This window comes from Enoplosus armatus, chromosome 9 (genome assembly GCF_043641665.1).
Source record: "Enoplosus armatus isolate fEnoArm2 chromosome 9, fEnoArm2.hap1, whole genome shotgun sequence".
NCBI lineage: Eukaryota > Metazoa > Chordata > Actinopteri > Centrarchiformes > Enoplosidae > Enoplosus > Enoplosus armatus.
Genome location: NC_092188.1, coordinates 14,245,288 through 14,264,030, shown reverse-complemented (window position 1 = coordinate 14,264,030; position 18,743 = coordinate 14,245,288). Strand labels below are relative to the sequence as shown.

Below are 18,743 nucleotides of genomic sequence, written 5' to 3'. Positions count from 1 at the left end.
CTAACATCACCACATTCAAATTTAGCTTTTGATCAGTCCATTTTTAAGGGAAATACCACAGTTACCACATTTCCCTTTGAGGAAATCAACATTATGGAAATTTCCTAAATTTCGCAGCTTTGCTGTTCAGGCACATTGCTTTATTTTGAAAAGTCATGTGATGCTCAGTCAAATGAGATTATGAAACATCACAAAGACGACATGGCATATTTAGTATTTTTAATAGCTGTTGAATATATCACTGGTATTTTGGTTACAACTCAAATACGTTTAATGTTTGTAAATTGAAAAAAGACAGAAATGTACTATGATTCACCCATGTACGTTTGCAGGTAACATTCAGGTAAATGTAAACGTAAGTTCTAGGAGACAAGGATGCACACATTACAACATGGCAGCAGTTGAAGGTAGTAATATGTTGTTATAAAGTGTGGACAAAGCATTTGTTTAGTTTAGTCTGTCACATGAGATAAATTCCAGGATAGAGTTGTATGAAAAACTAACTCTGACTGAGAAACAAACCCTGGGAAGACAACAGTCTCTCAGCTATGACGATAAGCCAGTGCCATGTATCAAGGACACTGATACAAACAAGGTTGAGAAAGTCATGTTCCTCAGAAAACTCTTGTCAGTATCTTTTCTTTGGTTAAATTAGCGTCCAAGGCCTGTTTGCACATACCAGTGTATGGATTTAGTTTTTTCTCAATAATTATGGAGTATTTACATTTCTTATGACAAGATTATGACATGCCGCCAAAAGTGCTTCTTGTTAAAGTCAACCTCTTTATTGATCAGACCATTGGTAATTAATAAATAACTAATATTTAACGTGCCTTATATAGAGAGGGACATTTGTTATATTTGTAAAAGATTTGTTGTTTTTTTCTTTCACAATTTGCCACTGGCCAACAGTTAGATTCAGTGGGGCATGTGCATGGTCAGTAAAATGTGTTTAATCATTGGATAATTTAACAAAGCACAGCACATTCAGTTATGTTAACACAACAGCCGACACACTTCAATTCTTGTATTTTCTTTATGTAATCTGAATCTGGTATCCTGGGAAGTATAATTATTACAGGGAGTGAACGCAAAAGGACCTCTGCAACTATTGCTCAACAAAATGGAAGCAGAAGACAGAGGCAATATAAACAGGCTTCACTAACTTCCACTTTCTTCACCACATGCATTTACACAGTTGTCTACTGTTGTTTAGTTCAGTTTTATACACTAGTTGCGGTGCAGTGGAAGAGGAGTAGACATTGTAGATCACTGAGGACAAGCATTGACATCCACTTTTAACCCTTTATTTTTGGTACAGTCCATAGATTAAAGGTCACATCACAAGTAATAGCTAAACAGGAGACTGAATCAGAAAAGAAAACAGAAGTTTCAGCTCCCCCCACAGGTGACACAGGAAGTGAATTGGCAAACATATTGAGAAAGACTAGAAAAAACATAATGTATAATTTCACTAAACCCAAAACGTGTCGAGGGAAGTTATGCAGCCTATGGCCCCTCCCTCCTCAGGCTTCTGACAGTCTTAGAAGACTACATTAATACATGTCACAGAAAACAGAACTCCAGTCATGAGATGTTACAATCAGCTTGCAAAACTGATGTGCTAAATGCTTGATATCTTTTCCTGTATAAGTCTGTGGTGCAATACAGCGCACAAAACATTGGCAGGCAGGTTTGAGCCTCACTGTTCATTGTACCGTAACATATAAACCATAAAAAGCAACCGTGAGGATCCAATCTCATGGCAACGCTAGGGAAAGATCATGGTCATGGTGAATAAACTATGGTTACTGTTAGCTAACTAAAATACCTGGTTAAGGTTAGGGAAAGAGCATAGTTAATTAAAGGTGAACAGGTCTGTGAGGGGACATGAACTCTGGTGTCCTGCATGAATTTGAGACATGCTACATGCCCATCCACCACCTGACCATCCTTTACATTCTGCCTTACTACATATAGGGCAGGTTGTATAGGGCACACTGCTTCAGGCATTGGCACAGAATGTTGGTTTTCATCATGAGGTGCAGAATCGTCCTGTATGAATGTAATTTCCTGGGATACTGGGTTCGGTAAGACAGACAAGCTGTGAAGTATAGGTTCAGCTTTTTTCAAGTCTATCTTTCTACACTGCTCACATGCCCATATGTAAATTGAAAGTTATTGGTTGCTGTAAACATTCTTCCTCTCCATACTGGGTGACATCCCTTCCTCGCATGGCTCCAAGAGATGAGTCTTTGTGGTCATTTTTGTCTTTTTGTGGTCATGTCTTTGTGGTTGTTTTTGTCTCTCTGTGGTCGTCTTTGTGGTCATTTTTGCCTCTTTGTAGTCGTTTGTCGTCTCTTTGGGGTCGTTTTTGTCTTTTTGTTGTCATCTTTCTGTGGTCGTCTCTTTGTGTTTATATTTTCTGCAACCATGAGCCAGTAAATAAAGAATAATTGTAACTCTGCTGTTCTTAAGTTTGCAATAACATGTAGTCTTTGTCAAACAAAATCACTCAAGGGGAGTTGTGCTTCCTTTTTCGTCCTTGTGATCATGCATCCTTCACACCATGACACATGCACATAGACACGAACAGGTATACAAAACATTGCAGAATACAGAAATAGCACTTAAGATGAATTTTAAGACCAAATAGATTCATGAGATGCAGCTTTTCTACTATTTTCAATAATCCACATTTGCATATACACTGTCTGTGTGATCCATCTCACCTGGAGGGGCCTGCAAAGACAGAAGTTGGATTACATTAAAGGAATACTGTGGAGTTTTAGACCTCTGGTCACGCTATGGAGCAGTTTCTCTATGAGTGGGTCCCCACGCACATGCGGGTGACGCAATACACATTTCTGCCAATGATGTCACACTATACCACTTATTTACATGTCTACTTGCCGTGATACGGCAAGAAACCCAGCAATGAGTGAGCAAAGACAGTGAAGAATAGGTGTAAACAATTCAGGATTCAAACTTTTAAGAAAAAGCGGCTTTGCAAATGTTTAATGAGGACGTGCATTCAACACGTGTTAAACCTTAAGGATACGCACAATGTGTTTTGGTGAACACTGAATGTAACCATAACCTTTGCTAGTTTACAAGAACACTCCACAGGGCACCTCTAAGGTTAGCTTTAGTTGTTAAAAGAGTTATGGGACTTGTCAGTTGGTATTGCCTTAGTTACCATCTTCTTAGGATATTAAAACCCAACTGAGTCGGGGTATTGTACCTCAACATTGATGTAGACAGGTTCATCAATGGCCTTCGGTTCAGGAAGTTTCTTGTTGTCTTGTACTTTGCAAAATGCTTCTCTGAAAACACAAAAAAAGATCTGTTTGGATTCTAATTTGAGGAACAGGAGATGTCATTATACCTGCAATTTACATGCACGTATCTGGTGATATAACTATTTCCTCTTGTGTCAAAAGTATCCACAAACATCTTCAATCTTCATGTGTCTAGTTTTGAACCATTGTATCATGAAACACACCTTCTGGCTTGGTTTGATGATGCTGTGCTAAAATTTGCATAATATCCAGAGTCCTCCCTGGTGAGAGACTGTGACCTGTGAAAACAGATTATTGCTATGAGGCGTGTTACTGGAAGAGATTATGAATTAATCACTATGAATTATGCAAGGTTTTGAAAAAAGATATTGGCCTATCAGTTTACTAGCATAGTAAGGTCCGCTTAAAGAGCCTTCTAGTGTCTAGCACACATGTCATTCTGCAAACTGAAGGTCAAACATCCAAGTGACGTAACAATAAGCAAAACACATTTTTGAATGAAGGGGGGTTTGCGTTATGAAAACACAAGGATAAGTCATGAAAAAAAACGTTTGCTTCTTGCGAGCCCCACACTCAATTTACAAATGAGCTAAAAGTGAAGTTACCTTTTGCGCTTTATGTAGAAGAGAATTCCAGCGACAAAAATAATGATCAGAAGTGCAGCAACTGGCAAAAAGATGGCTACATATATCTCCCAGGGCATACCCACTGTAAAGAAAAATTACAATTGCTGTGAACAGCGATTTTGACGTATTGAATATTGGTCCTAGACTGTCCTGAGAAACAAACTGTGTAAATGTTAAACTTACCATTTGTTGGTCCAACGGTGGATAATGGGGTGGATGTAATGGTTAAATTTGTAATATCTAAAAAGACAAATTAGTTTGCGACAGTTTTAATTATAGTTACATTTTACCCTATGATACTTTTTTTCTTATAACTATTGGAGAAATAATATACAGCCTATTGGCAAATTGAGGAGTACAGAAACAAATCATATGAAAAAATGAATGGTAATACCTTCAGGAGTGACTGGCATAGCACCTGGCCATGTGGGAAAAACATGTGAAGTATTAGTTTAATTTCCCTTTACTCAAGGATATGAATGTAATTTAAATCATAATTCAAAGGTTTTAATGAAATTCTTACCCGACACTGAAATGGAGACAGGGTTCTTGATGAAACTGTAGTTGTCACTCTTTGCGATGACTCTCACATAGATGTTGGGTTCATTTTCCATGATGTTTAGGATCATGAGGGAGCAGTTTCCTTCGGCTGCATTTCCAGTGAGCTTTGTCTTTCCTTTGTACTTCTCAAGCACAAAGCTTTCATTCGTGTGAAAAACGAATGCATTTTTGTCATTGTCTGTGATTTTAAACTTACTTCTCACAGGCTTTTTCCAGTAAACTTCAACATCCTCGGTGGGATATTTGGACGTATAGTTAAACATACATGGTATGGACACATCTAAGCCCAATGTTGCGTTAATGTTTCTCCTGACATTAACTGTCCAGGTATGACCTGTGTTCAAAACCAAACCACAATTTCTATATATTATTACGTTAATGAGATAAAATTCAAAGCAAACACATCAACTCAATACAGTATGTCACCCACCTTTTGAACTAAAGGCCAATATCAATATGAGACTGAGATCAATCAGGCCCGGCAGCTTCATCTGATGCAAGAAAGACATTCTGAGGTTAACCAGCATAATCCTGAAGCCAGTTAATCCAGTTTGCAGTATCTATCACATCTGGTAGCTTACATACTACAACATTCTGGAGTTAGACTGCCTGTATTCTGCCTTGTACTGCTTAAGTAAATACTCACTGTGAGAGGGACCTAGAAGAGGTTGTAGTGCTTTTTTGTGCTTTGTCAATATGTATTAGATCTTAACATTGATGTGAAATTCTTGGGTGTGTTTCCTGTTGCTCAGTGTTGGTGAATCAGAAAAAATAGGAAGTTGGGGCAGAAAAGTGAACACTGTATAACGTTCTCATTGAGTTTGATGTTGTACACGTATGCATCATTTGAATATATATGATAATATATATATATTATTGAAATACAAATACTGTACAGTTAAGTGAGCTAGATATAAAGGACATCATTCACTTGAAATGTGTACTTGTAAACTGCATTTTAATACCTTTCTGAGTCCTCCGCAATTCATATTTAGTTTTGTGTGAATTTAGTAATAACCACATATATTGTATTCTGTTCTTTCGAAACTGAAATGATGTATCACGTATGGTTGTGAGTGTTCAGTTGTCCTACGGTGGGAGCGAACATTAAAGTAGACGAAGTTACACAAGCGAAGCTGTCCCCGTGCTCTTACTTCACCCACATCTCACAAGTAAATGAATTTAGTAATTATTAAGTTTAGTTAACGCTGAGGGTAACCAGCGTTACAATAGCAAGGAAGCCCTTGTAAGTTAACACAGATATTAGTGTGACATTAGGGTAGTTTTGTTTCTGGTAATTCAGTATCATACAGTGTGTTGTGACCTGAGTACGATACTCACTGGTTCACCGAAAGGCCTTCCAGTGCCGCCGACTGTGCATTTGCTCCTCTGCAACTTAGTATTTCTATCTGTTGATGGTATAATCGCTACATTTATATAGCGCTTCTCTGCTCCACAGACTAGTTTCAATAATTTCACATATGATCATTGAAATGATGGGTTGCTCCAGTTCCATCAGTTTTGTATCTAAATTAAAGGATAGGTTCACATTTCTTTCAAGGCTAAGCCTCATACAATCCTTACATGCCCATATGTGAACTGATAACATTATTGGCTGATGTAATTCCATCCTTCCTGGCCACGAATAGATCCCTTCTTAAAGCAAGGGGACAAAATCCACAGTCTACAGAGTGAGACAATTGAAGTTGTATCTGGCAAAGTTACACTCTTTTTAGCACAGAATTCCCTCTGTGTTACAATCCCTCAGCCTTGTAGTCCATGAGAGCACAAAGAAGGAATTTCATATGAAAAAGACAGATACGCACTTGATTTGTCAAACTCTGATGGCTAAACTTTGCTGCCAGTACAGACAGGACGATCAGTTTCCACATTTAATACCACTGGAAATACAAACAGCATTCAAACAGCCCACATACGAGGGTGGATTAGCAACTGAGAAACAGCAGCAGAAAGACCTAATATTATCAGGCTTTTCTAATTAAGCTCATCATCATCAAAAAAAAGAAAAAAAAGAATTACACCATAACTGAGAATTGTTTCTATCTAGTTAAACATCTCAATTCAGAGTAAAGAAAAACCTCGTCAGATGGATTTGTTTTGGGACACACTCTGATCTATTGATGGGATACAAACTGTCCTGGGAAACGTTTGGTACTTGGTGCTGTTCAATAACACCACTAGGTGGAGTGAGACATGCTCTCAAAAAACCGATGTGAACTTTGGCACTGAAGTCAGGACTCCACCTGGAATGTGGGCCAAACTCGGATCTCAAGGTGCAGTCATATGACTCCCAGATGGCTGAATGAGAGTCAACAGGGCTGCAAAAGGGTTTTATGAAACTAATTCAACAACGTTTGTGATTTTTGAACCATTCGAACCCTGTTGGAGGAAATCAGACCCGGCTGGTGTCAGCTCCAGCTCGCACAGGGAGATGGGAAGCGGCGTGCTGTTCAGGGAGCAGTAGTCAACAGGAGGATGACTGTTTGCTGTCTGTTGAGGCTCTGCGCGTCAGACAAGCTCTTCTTCACCTGTGTGCGTGGTGTGATCGCGAGGACTGCGGGCACAGATGGAAGATCTGAACAACGGGAGTCCACGGGGGACAGCGGGAGAAGAGACGAGCTCATCGGACTGTCAGCGGTCAGACATCCGCTTCCAGAGGAGAGTAGCAGCGGTCAGCTCTCCTGCTCTGTCCGCCGCACGTCTCACCTTACCTGGAGTCATGGACGCCGAGGGGAGGGTCGACGAGTCAAGACTGAGGATGCATATTTTCAAAAACGGTAGATCTATCTAGCTATATACCTACATGCCTATGTACAGATAAATCTATCCATCTGTCTATCTATAAAGAAAATTAAATGCATGCGCAAATGACATGCAGTTACATGCATACATATAGCCTATGTTCAATCATCAATAGGAATTATCTTCCACAGTGAAAATGCAGATATTACAAATCACATTCTTTATATGATTGCTTATATTTCCTAAATAAATACAAACTTTATCTTCATCCATATACAAGAACTGTTTTGCATGCATCATAAGTATTTGTGAGTAGCTCAGTTTTAACTTAATGCAGTAGAAAACTAATGATTCTGAGGTCACAACAGGCCAAGCAGAAATATTAAATAATCCCATAATGCCCATTTAGAAATATAAAGTCTCTGCTAATCCAGTGAAATTCATGTTTGAAAGGTTGTTCGTACATTTCTGTATTATCACGATATGAGTTGGAAGTGCTTGGCATGCGGCACAGCCCATTCAACTGTTCAGTCTATAACAATGTGTATCCTTTTTCACACTGAAGCCTCTTAATGAGGCCTAATATTATTCTGAACAAAACATAAAAGGCTGAGAGGATTATAGATGGTGTTTTTTATTTGTTTGAAAATATGTCACAATGTGTCTCATTAAAAACAGGAGATTTAATTTTTCCTAAAGAAAACGTGTGTGCCCAAGTGTCTACGCATGTAGTGTTTTGCTGTTGCAGTAAGTAATTCTACAAGGATTTTTTTCTTATGGTTGTATTCATTGTGACCATTCCCACTGGCCAAGATGAAGTCAAGTGATGGTTTGCTTCAGGACATGAGGCACAGTCAAACTATTCTCTAAAGTCGAACATTTCATTGTACATTAGACCCCCTCCAGCAAAGAACTCCAACGTGACTACTTGGGGTAAAACAACAGATAGCATTTAGAGAGTTGGTAAGATTTCTTAGAATCAGAGTAAAATCACATGAGATTCAGAATAAAGTCAGTCAGAATAAAAACAAAAATTTTGTTTCAGAAGTGTCTCCAGTGCATAAATGTGTTAATACAGCCCCTAAACACAGTCCTAATACTGTCACTCGATTGGCCCTGGCACCATCTCTGCATGCTGATTGGCTTTGCTTGTGTAGTTGAAAGTTTCAGCAGCACAATCAGGCACAGGACAACAAACCTCTACATAGAGGAGTTCTCGCTGGGGTAGAACATCACTCTGAATCTATCATCTGTGAGTAGGAATGTGGAAACTCACCCTACTTTTCTGTGGCCTTTTGACCTTTATGCACATTCCATCCTTACAAACATGGAAACCAAAGGCTAAAGAACCTGTGGAGCGAAACATTACATAAGACATCTCAAATTCTTGTCTCAAATCCCGGTGAAAGCGGGGTAAAGTTCACAGAATTTTGGATCAGCGATTGTTTCCTAAAGATTCCCTCTTTTCTCTGCTGCAAAGCTCTTCTTCTTGCATGTGATTTATTCAGGGTTTGGTTTTTTGGACCGTGCTGTGAATGGAAAACATGGGGATGTGTGGCCGGAATGACTGGTAAATTAAAACTAATAGGCTTACTCTGTGCAAGGTTTGTGTGTTTGTGCAGTGTTTAGGGTTCCATTTGGAGCCACCCTATGTCCACAAGCTGTGTGCCCAAGATGCCTAAAATCCAGTTAGGCTTGTTAACATTGTTCAGTATGTTGTTTCACATATCAGTGCCAGAGTTGCAGGAACTAGAAAGTAATGTTGTTACAATTGTGTCAATAGGTTTGAGTGAATGATAATAGCTGGCAAGTCAGTTTTATTGAAAACTGTAAATGATCAAAAGGTCATTCAATCCCTGTCCAGGTGGAGTGTCTCCCTCTGAGCGTGGCCTAGTGTGGCGTTTCCTGTTTGGGATGTACCCGTGCAGCTCGACAGCTTTGGAGCGCTCTCTGCTGCAGGAGCAGTTGGTCGTACGTTACCGGGTCATGAAGAGAAAGTGGCAGCAGTTCCTTCCATCAGCTGTGCGGATGCACCTCAACGGCACCGATGGTAAAAGTTCAAATGTGCACTCTGTCACAATGAAGGAAGTCATACGGCTCTCCACTGTGTCAACCTTTTTTAACTTTTTTCTCTTTTCCTTCCTACACTGCCCTACTTTCTCCTCTCCATCTACATCCATTGCAGCTGAGTTGGTGGCAGCTGTCAGGTACTTTGACCAGAGGCAGGCACAGACCCAGCAACAGACCCAGGATCAGTCTGAGGAGGTCAGGGACAGACTGGCTTTCTTGGAGCTTCAAGCACAGGTTAGATTAGAGTTAAATATATGTTAGTATAATTCTAATCTTTATATTTCAATATTATCTCTTCTATTTTATATGTACTTCTGTTTTCAGTACATTTCTGTACTTTGGTACTGTATTTTTGATTTCTGTAGTTCCATTAAATGTATTTTCTTCTTCATTTAGTAGAAGAGAAAAGTGGGAGGAATTAAGTATGTTTAGGGAAATTACACAACAGGATCTAATTATGTTAAACAAACTGTTTATCATGTATTTACATATGGTATCATTTGGCGTTAGAAGTGTTTTGCAATTCTGTCTGGAGAGTGTGTGTACTTAGGATCAGCTGACAGATGTGTGCATTCAGATAGTGATTCTTAACACGCAACTTTAAAAGAATGGTACTCTCAATGAACTGCTGACACTAGTTTACAGCCCATACATTAATATTCCCATTTCAAGAACAAAAATGAGGTGTATGGATTCCCCTAAAGCAGTCAACACTGAGAACACAATCAATAGTGGTCAGTTATTTTTGTCTCTACATTTCCCTCCTGTCGCCAGATATTGTTTGAGCGGGTCACGTTTGACCAAGAGGAGCTGCGGGAAGCCACACGAATCATTGACAAGGATGTTCCCAGAACTAACAGAGACCTGAGCTATTACCAGTGAGTGATTGTGAACCATTGTTGTGGTGCTAAAAGGGATCACCTCAGTTGACCCAGAAAGATAAACAAAAAACAGTAGACTGTGGTAAGTCCAGTTTAACATATTGTTACAAGATGATGAAGACTAGTGAGCTGTGAGTTAAGATAAACACAGGGGGAAAAAAACAAACAGACCAAACCTGATTTAGAGCCACCAAGATATATTTTGTTTCCTTTGCATCCTATGTGTCTGCAGGGGGGAAGGTTCAGGCAATCTGTTGGTGTTGAGAGATATCCTCATCACGTATGCTGCGTTTCATCCAGGTAAACAACAAGAACGAGCCCATCTCAGGTTTATCGACGCGGACCAGGCGAGATAGCATTAGAGGCTGTGTGTTGTGCCGTTAAAGACACTAACTGTTTGTTTGCACACCACTTGTCTTGATTGTTGATCCAGAGGTCAGTTATGCCCAAGGAATGAATGACCTGTGCAGCAGGTTCCTGGAGGTTCTTGACTCTGAGGTCGACACTTTCTGGAGTTTCTCCTGCTACATGGAGAAATTCTCCAAGGACTTCAGGGCTGATGGTCTGCACAGAAAAATAGGTGGGATGACCAAAGAGAAATGCAACTTTATGTATATTAAATGTTATGTTTCCAAGATAAATATGCTATGAAATGAGATTTGTTGCTAAATGTAATTGCAAAAATGATTTGGGACCTCAAGTGGTAAAACAAGGATATTGAAAACTTGTCTGAGCAGTAATTCCAGTACATGCAATCAACTGTCACATTATATATTAAAGTGTTTCTCATGCTGTGTATTGGACTGAATTCATTCAGAAACCTGAGATGTACATATTTCTGAATCTGTCATGTCTTTTCCATTTTTCCAATCAGGCTAAGTTTGATGCGACATCAGGCATTCAGCCAAAATCCATATGAAATATGAACAAAAACACTGTGCCAAAGCCAGACAAAAATAATACATATTTATAAATAAATAACCAGGTCCTGGTTCATTAGAAATAAAATTGAATTTGTTCAGAATAAAAGCTTAGTTCTGCAGTATAAGCATATGAAAGAGCTGTGTTTCATGTCTTATAGAGTTGGAGGCAGCCCTGTTGAAGGAACTGGACCCTCAGCTTTATGCTCATTTGGTCACAGACAGCATGGAGAGCTTCACCTTCTGCCACAGGTAGATCTGCATAGATCTTTGGTACCATTCTGTTTTTTTATTCTCTATATCTGAATATGGGTCTATGTGTGTTTTGTTTTATATGTGTATACGTTGTCCTTCCTTTTAAGGTGGCTGCTTCTGGGTTTCCAGAGGGAGTTTGAACACAGTGACGCATTACGTTTGTTCGAGATCCTGAGTTGTGACCACCTGGAGCTTATCTCCCAACAAGTAGACCGAGCCCGTTATCAGGAAAGGCTAGCACGAAAATGCAGCACAGGTGAAACCCAGGACTCAAGTTTGCAGAATTAAAAAGGCTGAATGTGGAGGAACAGTTAAGTCTGTTTAATGTCTGACTATAGTGATATGTCTCTGCCTTGTGATGTTTGCAGAGGACAACTCGGAGTCAGAGCTGCAGGCCATCAACACTGACTTCACCTTCGAGCTCTTCATCTGTGCAGCCATCCTGTTAGAGAACAGAGAGTCTCTGCTGCGGTGCAGAGATGATGTTCAACTCATCCAGTTTACTAGCAGGTTTGTCTGTATGCTAAAACATGAAAATCTCATCTCGAATTTGTTTGTGTATTTGTTAATGAATGTGTTTTGTCTTTTTGTGCAGCCTTCAGGGAACACTGGACCTGAACAGCACGCTGAAGAAAGCGGAGCACCATTTGTACAACTACTGCAAACGCTGTGCATGGGACTATATGAATGGGCACTGCAGAGCACACAAGAGCAAAGGAGATGACTTTCTTTATCAACTCCGGAGTTTACTTGTTTTAAAGTGATAGCTACTATATAAATACCTCACGGCAAATACTCTTATGAAACTGTAATTTGTAACAGGGGGCATATAATCCCTGTTTGGAGTTTTGATGGCACAAATTATTTATCTTAGTTTTTATTTCTGAGGGAAACACAGTGGTGTACTGATGGCTGCTTATCTTAAGTTTGATCAGTTACTGCTGTGTATTATAAATGTACAGTATTTATTTAATGAAAGTTGGCCAACACCAACTGTGAGTCATTTTGGTTGCTCTTCCGAACTTCCATGAATATATGAAAAGCTCTAACTTAATATCTTAGTACCTCAAAATCAACGCTTTAAAGGACCTGTTTTTCCGGGTTATGCAATATTCAACTGCTAGAAGAAAACAACCACTTGACAGACGTGTGTGAATACTAAGATCTGGTGTGTCGCAACAGGTGGAGTCTGCAACGAACTGCAGTTATATTTAATGCCAGATGGCCCGTGTGTCAGAGAGGCCTATGTAACAAGAATAGACGTTGAGTTTTTGAGCTCTGGCAGAAGAACCATACTCTAAGGAGAAGGAAAACTTACTGCACAACTGTGTCTTAAATAGAGAATGAAACACATACACAATATAAATAACCTGAATTATACCTCAATAAAACTACATAAGATTGTTTTCTAGGTGGTGTTGGCAATATTCATGTTCAGTTTTCTTATATACCTTACAGAATACAGGAGGTCCACATTTACATTGATAACTTTAAGTTTTGTTTCATGCTTTGAATGAAAGACCCCTCATTTTACTAACCAGTGCCTGCAGGTAATAGAGACACAGGGATGATAAAGTAAGATACTGAATTTGAAGTGTAGCAATGCAAAAGAATAAAGCTCACTACCTCTAAAACACACACAAGTACATGGCTTTGTGTAACAGCTATTCTCCACCCCTAAAAGGTACATATATTCATACATACAGCAGATAAACTGTACAGACCATCTGTGTCAATGGTAAATGGACTGCATTCATGACGCACTTTTCTGCCTTAACTGACAAAACGTTTTACAATTTGTGCCTCTCATTCACCCACTCACACCCTGATGGCAGCGCCTTTCGAGCCACTAGCCTGCCCATTGGGAGCAACTTGGGGTTCAGTGTCTTGCTCAAGGACACTTCAACGTGGACAGGAGGAGTCGGGGATCAAATTGCCAACTCTTCCATTAATGGAAAGCCTGCTCTGCCATGGCCTCCCCACAAAACACATCACTGCTAACAATACCTCTGAAGTGAGCTAATAATGTGAGCTATCAATTACAGCTCCTATTCTGCAAATGGACATTGATTGTTTACATGATTACAGGAGTTTGAGGCTATCCAGAGATTTTCACAATGGTTAAAAATTATTTTGGAAAATGTAACACTGTATTGTCCAGCAGTGTGGGTTATAGAGCATGTCGACAACATTATCCACATTCAGGAACTACTATTTCCTTACTATTTTTCTCAATTTTCTTTTGTTTTGCTCAACTAGCAGAGGGCCACAGAGGTAACAACAGCAAGCTTCCTTTCAAGGAAATTCAGGCAATGAGCAAGAACATGGGCCTAGAACTTTCCTTGGTGGAGTCACCTGACACCCTGATGGACTCTCCCTGCACACTGCTCTATATACTCCAGGGAGCAGAAACACTCGCCCTCTTAGTCTGCCTGCCAGGAGAGGGAAAGGAGTGCTGGAGAGGAGTGTTGTGTGCTAGGCGAAAACAAAGCACCACTTTTAACTCTGTAAACTCTCAAGTCTTGAACGTCTGACGGCACAAGGTAACCCCTTCTACAAGAAGCACTGCACTCAGCCTGGCTTCATAGTCTTGTCTTGCTTGCTGCTTTAAAAGGCTAACTGCCAAATGTGAGAGGTATTCCCAAATACGTGAGGCTTGCGTGGTTTCTGTCAAACAAAGGCATGGCAAGCTGAAGCAGAATCCCACACAGTTCAGTGATTGTCCAGCAAACAAAATTATTTTAATGATTCATTTCCATATCACAATCACAGCATCAGTTGGATGTAATCTTTCTTCAACCAGTGGAAAATAGTGAATTGCATTAACTATACAGAATGGCTATGACAGGATCGAAAACAAGAGCGCAGTTGTAATCATGTTCCAAGGAGCGTTTTTGGAACTGCACATGGCAAGTTTTACATGTGGGTGTAGCACAGGCAGTGAAGCAACAGCTCCATGTCAGCATTTTCTGCACTGTGTTACACAACTGCATAACAAGTGATAATTTAATCGTCTGTTGAAGCAGTTCTGGGACATAAAAGGAACAAAGTCTCTACTTTCACCCACTAGACTTACAGAGGAAAAAAAGATGATCTAAAAATCAAGCCAGTTTGGTGCACTGTGATTTGGTGGAATATTTTACTGTGTGTTTGTGATTTTAGGTTAACTTCCTGCCTCAGTGTGTTGGTATTATCAGAGCACAGCCACAAGAAGTGTGGCAACAAGATGCATTTGTTGAGTTCTTCACTAATCAAACATGTTACTACAACTTAAAGCTGTAGTTAACTGTGTGTATTATTGTTTTTTAAGCACTCTGTTTCAATAGGAACCAGGCAAGTCTTTAGTCACAGCCCATTAGTCACTGATAAATGATCTCTTAATTTTTAGCCACCTTCCATTCATTGCCATGTAGATACGCTGATACTTATTATAGTAACTGTAAGCTATTTGGAGCCAGCTGTCGGAAAATAGACCCACTGATCACTACTCCAGGATCAGTACATCACATTTCACCAGCCTGACTGAGACACTGTAGTGTTATGTTGCTGAGGGAGGAGTGGAGAGAGAAGCGGTGTAGAGAGGGAATTAAAGAGCAGTGTGACAGAGTCCAGTCATTTGGTCTCAAGTGTCAGGAGGTGGTTTAAGCCACTACGCCATGTATGCCACTGCACCACTAGCTGAGCCTCACGTGGCCATGCATCTGGACTTATGTAAACAACAGGGACAGGCAGTGGGTATACGTGGGTGTACATAGTATGCAGGTGCATACACATTGTGTGAATAACACTACAAGCAAACATATGTTTGAAGTCTAACTACAAAACAATTACAATCATAAACATCAGAATGAATGTAAATCCTTCAGTGATGATGAACACATGCTCTTCCAAAAAGGGCTACAATAACTATCACATTTACTTCATATTTTCTTATTTTATCTAAGATGTCTAAAGGACCAGCAGTAGGTATTGATCTGGGCACCACATATTCCTGTGTGGGCATCTTCCAGCATGGCAAAGTGGAGATCATTGCCAATGACCAAGGAAACAGGACCACGCCCAGCTATGTGGCCTTCACAGACACTGAGAGACTGATTGGAGATGCTGCCAAGAACCAAGTGGCCATGAACCCAGCCAACACTGTATTTGGTAAGGACTGCAACACCCACAAGAAAACAGGCTCAGAAATAGTGACCAAACATTATTATCATTCTCCTCACTGTAATGATGACTAACACCACTTATTTAACTGTATGCACACTGTGAACTTAACATATAGCTTAAAGTGTCCTTCCTCTCAATTCTCCTTCAGATGCTAAGCGTCTGATTGGTCGCAAGTTTGACGATCCTGTGGTACAGTCAGACATGAAGTACTGGCCCTTCAAAGTTGTGAATGACTCATCCAAACCCAAGGTGGAGGTTGAATACAAGGGTGAGATCAAGAACTTCTACCCTGAGGAGATTTCCTCGATGGTCCTCACCAAGATGAAGGAGATCTCTGAGGCTTATCTCGGAAAGGTAGATAACGATAAGTGTATAATGCTATGCTCAAAATGATATAGGGTATTTCTGTTTTATGCAGACAAAAGGATGGCGATGGCAAGCTGCAGCTGTCAGGATACAGTACCTAGTATCTATACCAGTTACAAAACCATATCTAAGATGTAATACCTCAGAATCATAACAAGTACTTCCCTCTGCCTCAAAAGACTTTGTGAGAAAAAGTCTCTCTATGTGCCTTACGGCCTCCTACAGTGTTTCATGTTTGCAACGCTTTGACAGATTTTAAAAAGTAGAATTGTTTGAAAACACAAGTGCTATTTATTGACTTAAGTTCTTACTGTCTTTACAGCCTGTGACCAATGCAGTTATCACAGTACCTGCTTACTTCAATGACTCCCAGCGTCAAGCCACCAAAGATGCTGGAACCATCGCTGGGCTTAATGTGCTACGCATAATCAATGAGCCCACTGCTGCAGCCATTGCTTATGGCCTGGACAAAAAGGTAACTAACTAGTAAAATGCAAACCATAACCTCTTTTATGTTTCTATTAGTAATTCTTACCATTTATTTTAGGTTGGCGGTGAACGTAATGTCCTTATCTTTGACCTTGGAGGTGGTACTTTTGATGTGTCAATCCTGACTATTGAGGATGGTATCTTTGAGGTTAAGTCCACAGCTGGTGACACTCACTTGGGCGGTGAGGACTTTGACAACCGTATGGTTAACCACTTCATTGCTGAGTTCAAGCGCAAGTTCAAAAAGGAAATCAACAACAACAAGCGAGCTGTGCGTCGTCTGCGCACAGCCTGCGAGCGTGCCAAGCGCACCCTCTCCAGCAGCACCCAGGCCAGCATTGAGATCGATTCACTCTACGAAGGAACAGATTTCTACACCTCCATCACCAGGGCCCGTTTTGAAGAGCTCAATGCAGACCTGTTCCGTGGAACCCTTGAGCCTGTGGAGAAGGCCCTGAGGGATGCCAAGATGGACAAGACCCAGATCCATGACATCGTCCTAGTGGGTGGCTCCACACGTATCCCCAAGATTCAAAAGCTCCTGCAAGACTTCTTCAATGGCCGCGACCTCAATAAGAGCATCAACCCTGATGAGGCTGTGGCGTATGGTGCAGGTGGGTATCTCTACAGCATTTAGGTTAATACTCGTTTTCTAGTCACATTGCTAATTTAGTATTAAAACAGTTGTTCAAATGCAATTGAGTGGTTTATATAAAAGCTGTCTTGTCATCATGGCATTAGTTTCACCATTTGGAAACTCTTCACAGCTGTGCAGGCAGCCATCTTGGCTGGTGATAAGTCTGAGAATGTACAGGACCTGCTCCTGCTGGATGTCACGCCCCTGTCCCTGGGAATTGAGACCGCTGGAGGAGTAATGACTGTCCTTATCAAAAGGAACACCACCATCCCCACCAAGCAAACCCAAACCTTTACCACCTATTCAGACAACCAACCTGGTGTGCTCATTCAGGTAGAGCAGCCTTGAAGTAAAGTTCTAGACAAATAGCAGTTCACTCCCCATTGCCCCTGTGTATTACAATAACTCCTGAAAGTGTTCACTGATGCATCAGAATTTGATTTGAGCAATGGTTTTTCAGGTTTATGAAGGTGAGAGGGCCATGACCAAGGACAATAATATCCTGGGCAAGTTTGAGCTGACCGGTATTCCACCTGCTCCCAGAGGTGTCCCTCAGATTGAAGTGACCTTTGACATTGATGCCAATGGCATTCTCAATGTGTCTGCAGTGGACAAAAGCACTGGAAAGGAAAACAAGATCACCATCACCAATGACAAAGGTAGATGACCACCAAATACTTCTTAAATCATGAGCATTAAAAAGCTAATGTTGCTCAAAAGCTGAAAGAATGCTGTACATGAACAGAGAGAATAAAATAGATAAATAAATACTGCATAGGAGGGACAGAGCTTTGTATTTTGTCCTCCCATAGGGCGGCTGAGCAAGGAGGACATTGAGGCCATGGTGCAGGAGGCAGAGCAGTTCAGGGCTGAGGACGAGGCCCAGAAGGACAAGGTCACAGCCAAGAACTCCCTTGAGTCTCTGGCCTTCAACATGAAGAGCACTGTGGAGGATGAGAAGCTCCAAGACAAGATCAGCGATGAGGACAAAAAGACCATCGTAGACAAGTGCAACGAAGTCATCGCCTGGCTGGACAGGAACCAAGTAAAAAAAGCATAGTCTGAAACATGAGTTTTGATAAGAGACAGCAGTTCCTCTTAGGCTCACATTGTGAAAGCGTTTGCCCACTATACGTTGAGATGGTGTAACAGTGACAAGAAATTTCCTCACTTCCTATCAAATTGAATTCTTTGTTTCTTCTGTTACCCAGACGGCAGAGAAGGATGAGTATGATCACCAGCAGAAGGAACTAGAAAAGGTGTGCAACCCCATCATCTCCAAGCTATACCAGGGGGGTATGCCAGGAGGGATGCCTGGAGGAATGCCAGGAGGGATGCCCGGTGGATTCCCTGGTGGAGCTGGAGGCAGCTCCTCCTCTGGCCCAACTATCGAGGAAGTCGACTAAACACTCTGCCAACAGTGTCTTTATTTCAGATCCCAACATACACTTACTGTCTTATAGCTATTTACTTGGCCAGAATACACACACAATAAACATTGGCTCCCAGGCTTATTATGATTTGAATTATTACTATAATGTTTGTTCAAAACTTTGTTCAAAATCAATATTTAACACATCTAAGTAACTAACACTTGTATACAGTTACAATATTCAGTCACTTAAGACGTGATCAGTCTGTTTGTTGCCTTCATTTTGTATCTCTCCAATTATGTTTTGCATGAAGGATTAAAATTAATCTCTTTTTAT

The 18,743-nt window shown here is 40.6% G+C and overlaps 2 protein-coding genes and 1 long non-coding RNA gene across 3 annotated transcripts; 2 read left to right on the top strand and 1 right to left on the bottom strand.

The window, feature by feature from the left end:
• Window positions 1–2,616: 2,616 nt before the first annotated feature.
• LOC139290603 (uncharacterized) lies at window positions 2,617–4,968 on the bottom strand. The gene is made up of 8 exons (XM_070912427.1): window positions 4,920–4,968; window positions 4,452–4,823; window positions 4,323–4,346; window positions 4,112–4,168; window positions 3,908–4,010; window positions 3,506–3,580; window positions 3,245–3,326; window positions 2,617–2,742 (listed from the first exon to the last, which is right to left on the bottom strand). The coding sequence occupies exons 2-8, from the start codon at window positions 4,750–4,752 to the stop codon at window positions 2,686–2,688; spliced, it is 699 nt and encodes a 232-aa protein (XP_070768528.1). The 5' UTR covers window positions 4,753–4,823; window positions 4,920–4,968; the 3' UTR covers window positions 2,617–2,685.
• Window positions 4,969–11,344: 6,376 nt separating this feature from the next.
• LOC139289707 (uncharacterized) lies at window positions 11,345–11,793 on the top strand. Its single transcript, XR_011597484.1, has 3 exons — window positions 11,345–11,375; window positions 11,486–11,634; window positions 11,747–11,793. It is a non-coding gene; the product is annotated as an uncharacterized lncRNA (long non-coding RNA).
• Window positions 11,794–13,819: 2,026 nt separating this feature from the next.
• On the top strand, window positions 13,820–18,743 carry hsc70 (heat shock cognate 70). Its single transcript, XM_070911273.1, has 9 exons — window positions 13,820–13,921; window positions 15,323–15,527; window positions 15,691–15,896; window positions 16,231–16,383; window positions 16,456–17,011; window positions 17,165–17,367; window positions 17,495–17,693; window positions 17,847–18,079; window positions 18,246–18,743. The coding sequence occupies exons 2-9, from the start codon at window positions 15,323–15,325 to the stop codon at window positions 18,438–18,440; spliced, it is 1,950 nt and encodes a 649-aa protein (XP_070767374.1). The 5' UTR covers window positions 13,820–13,921; the 3' UTR covers window positions 18,441–18,743.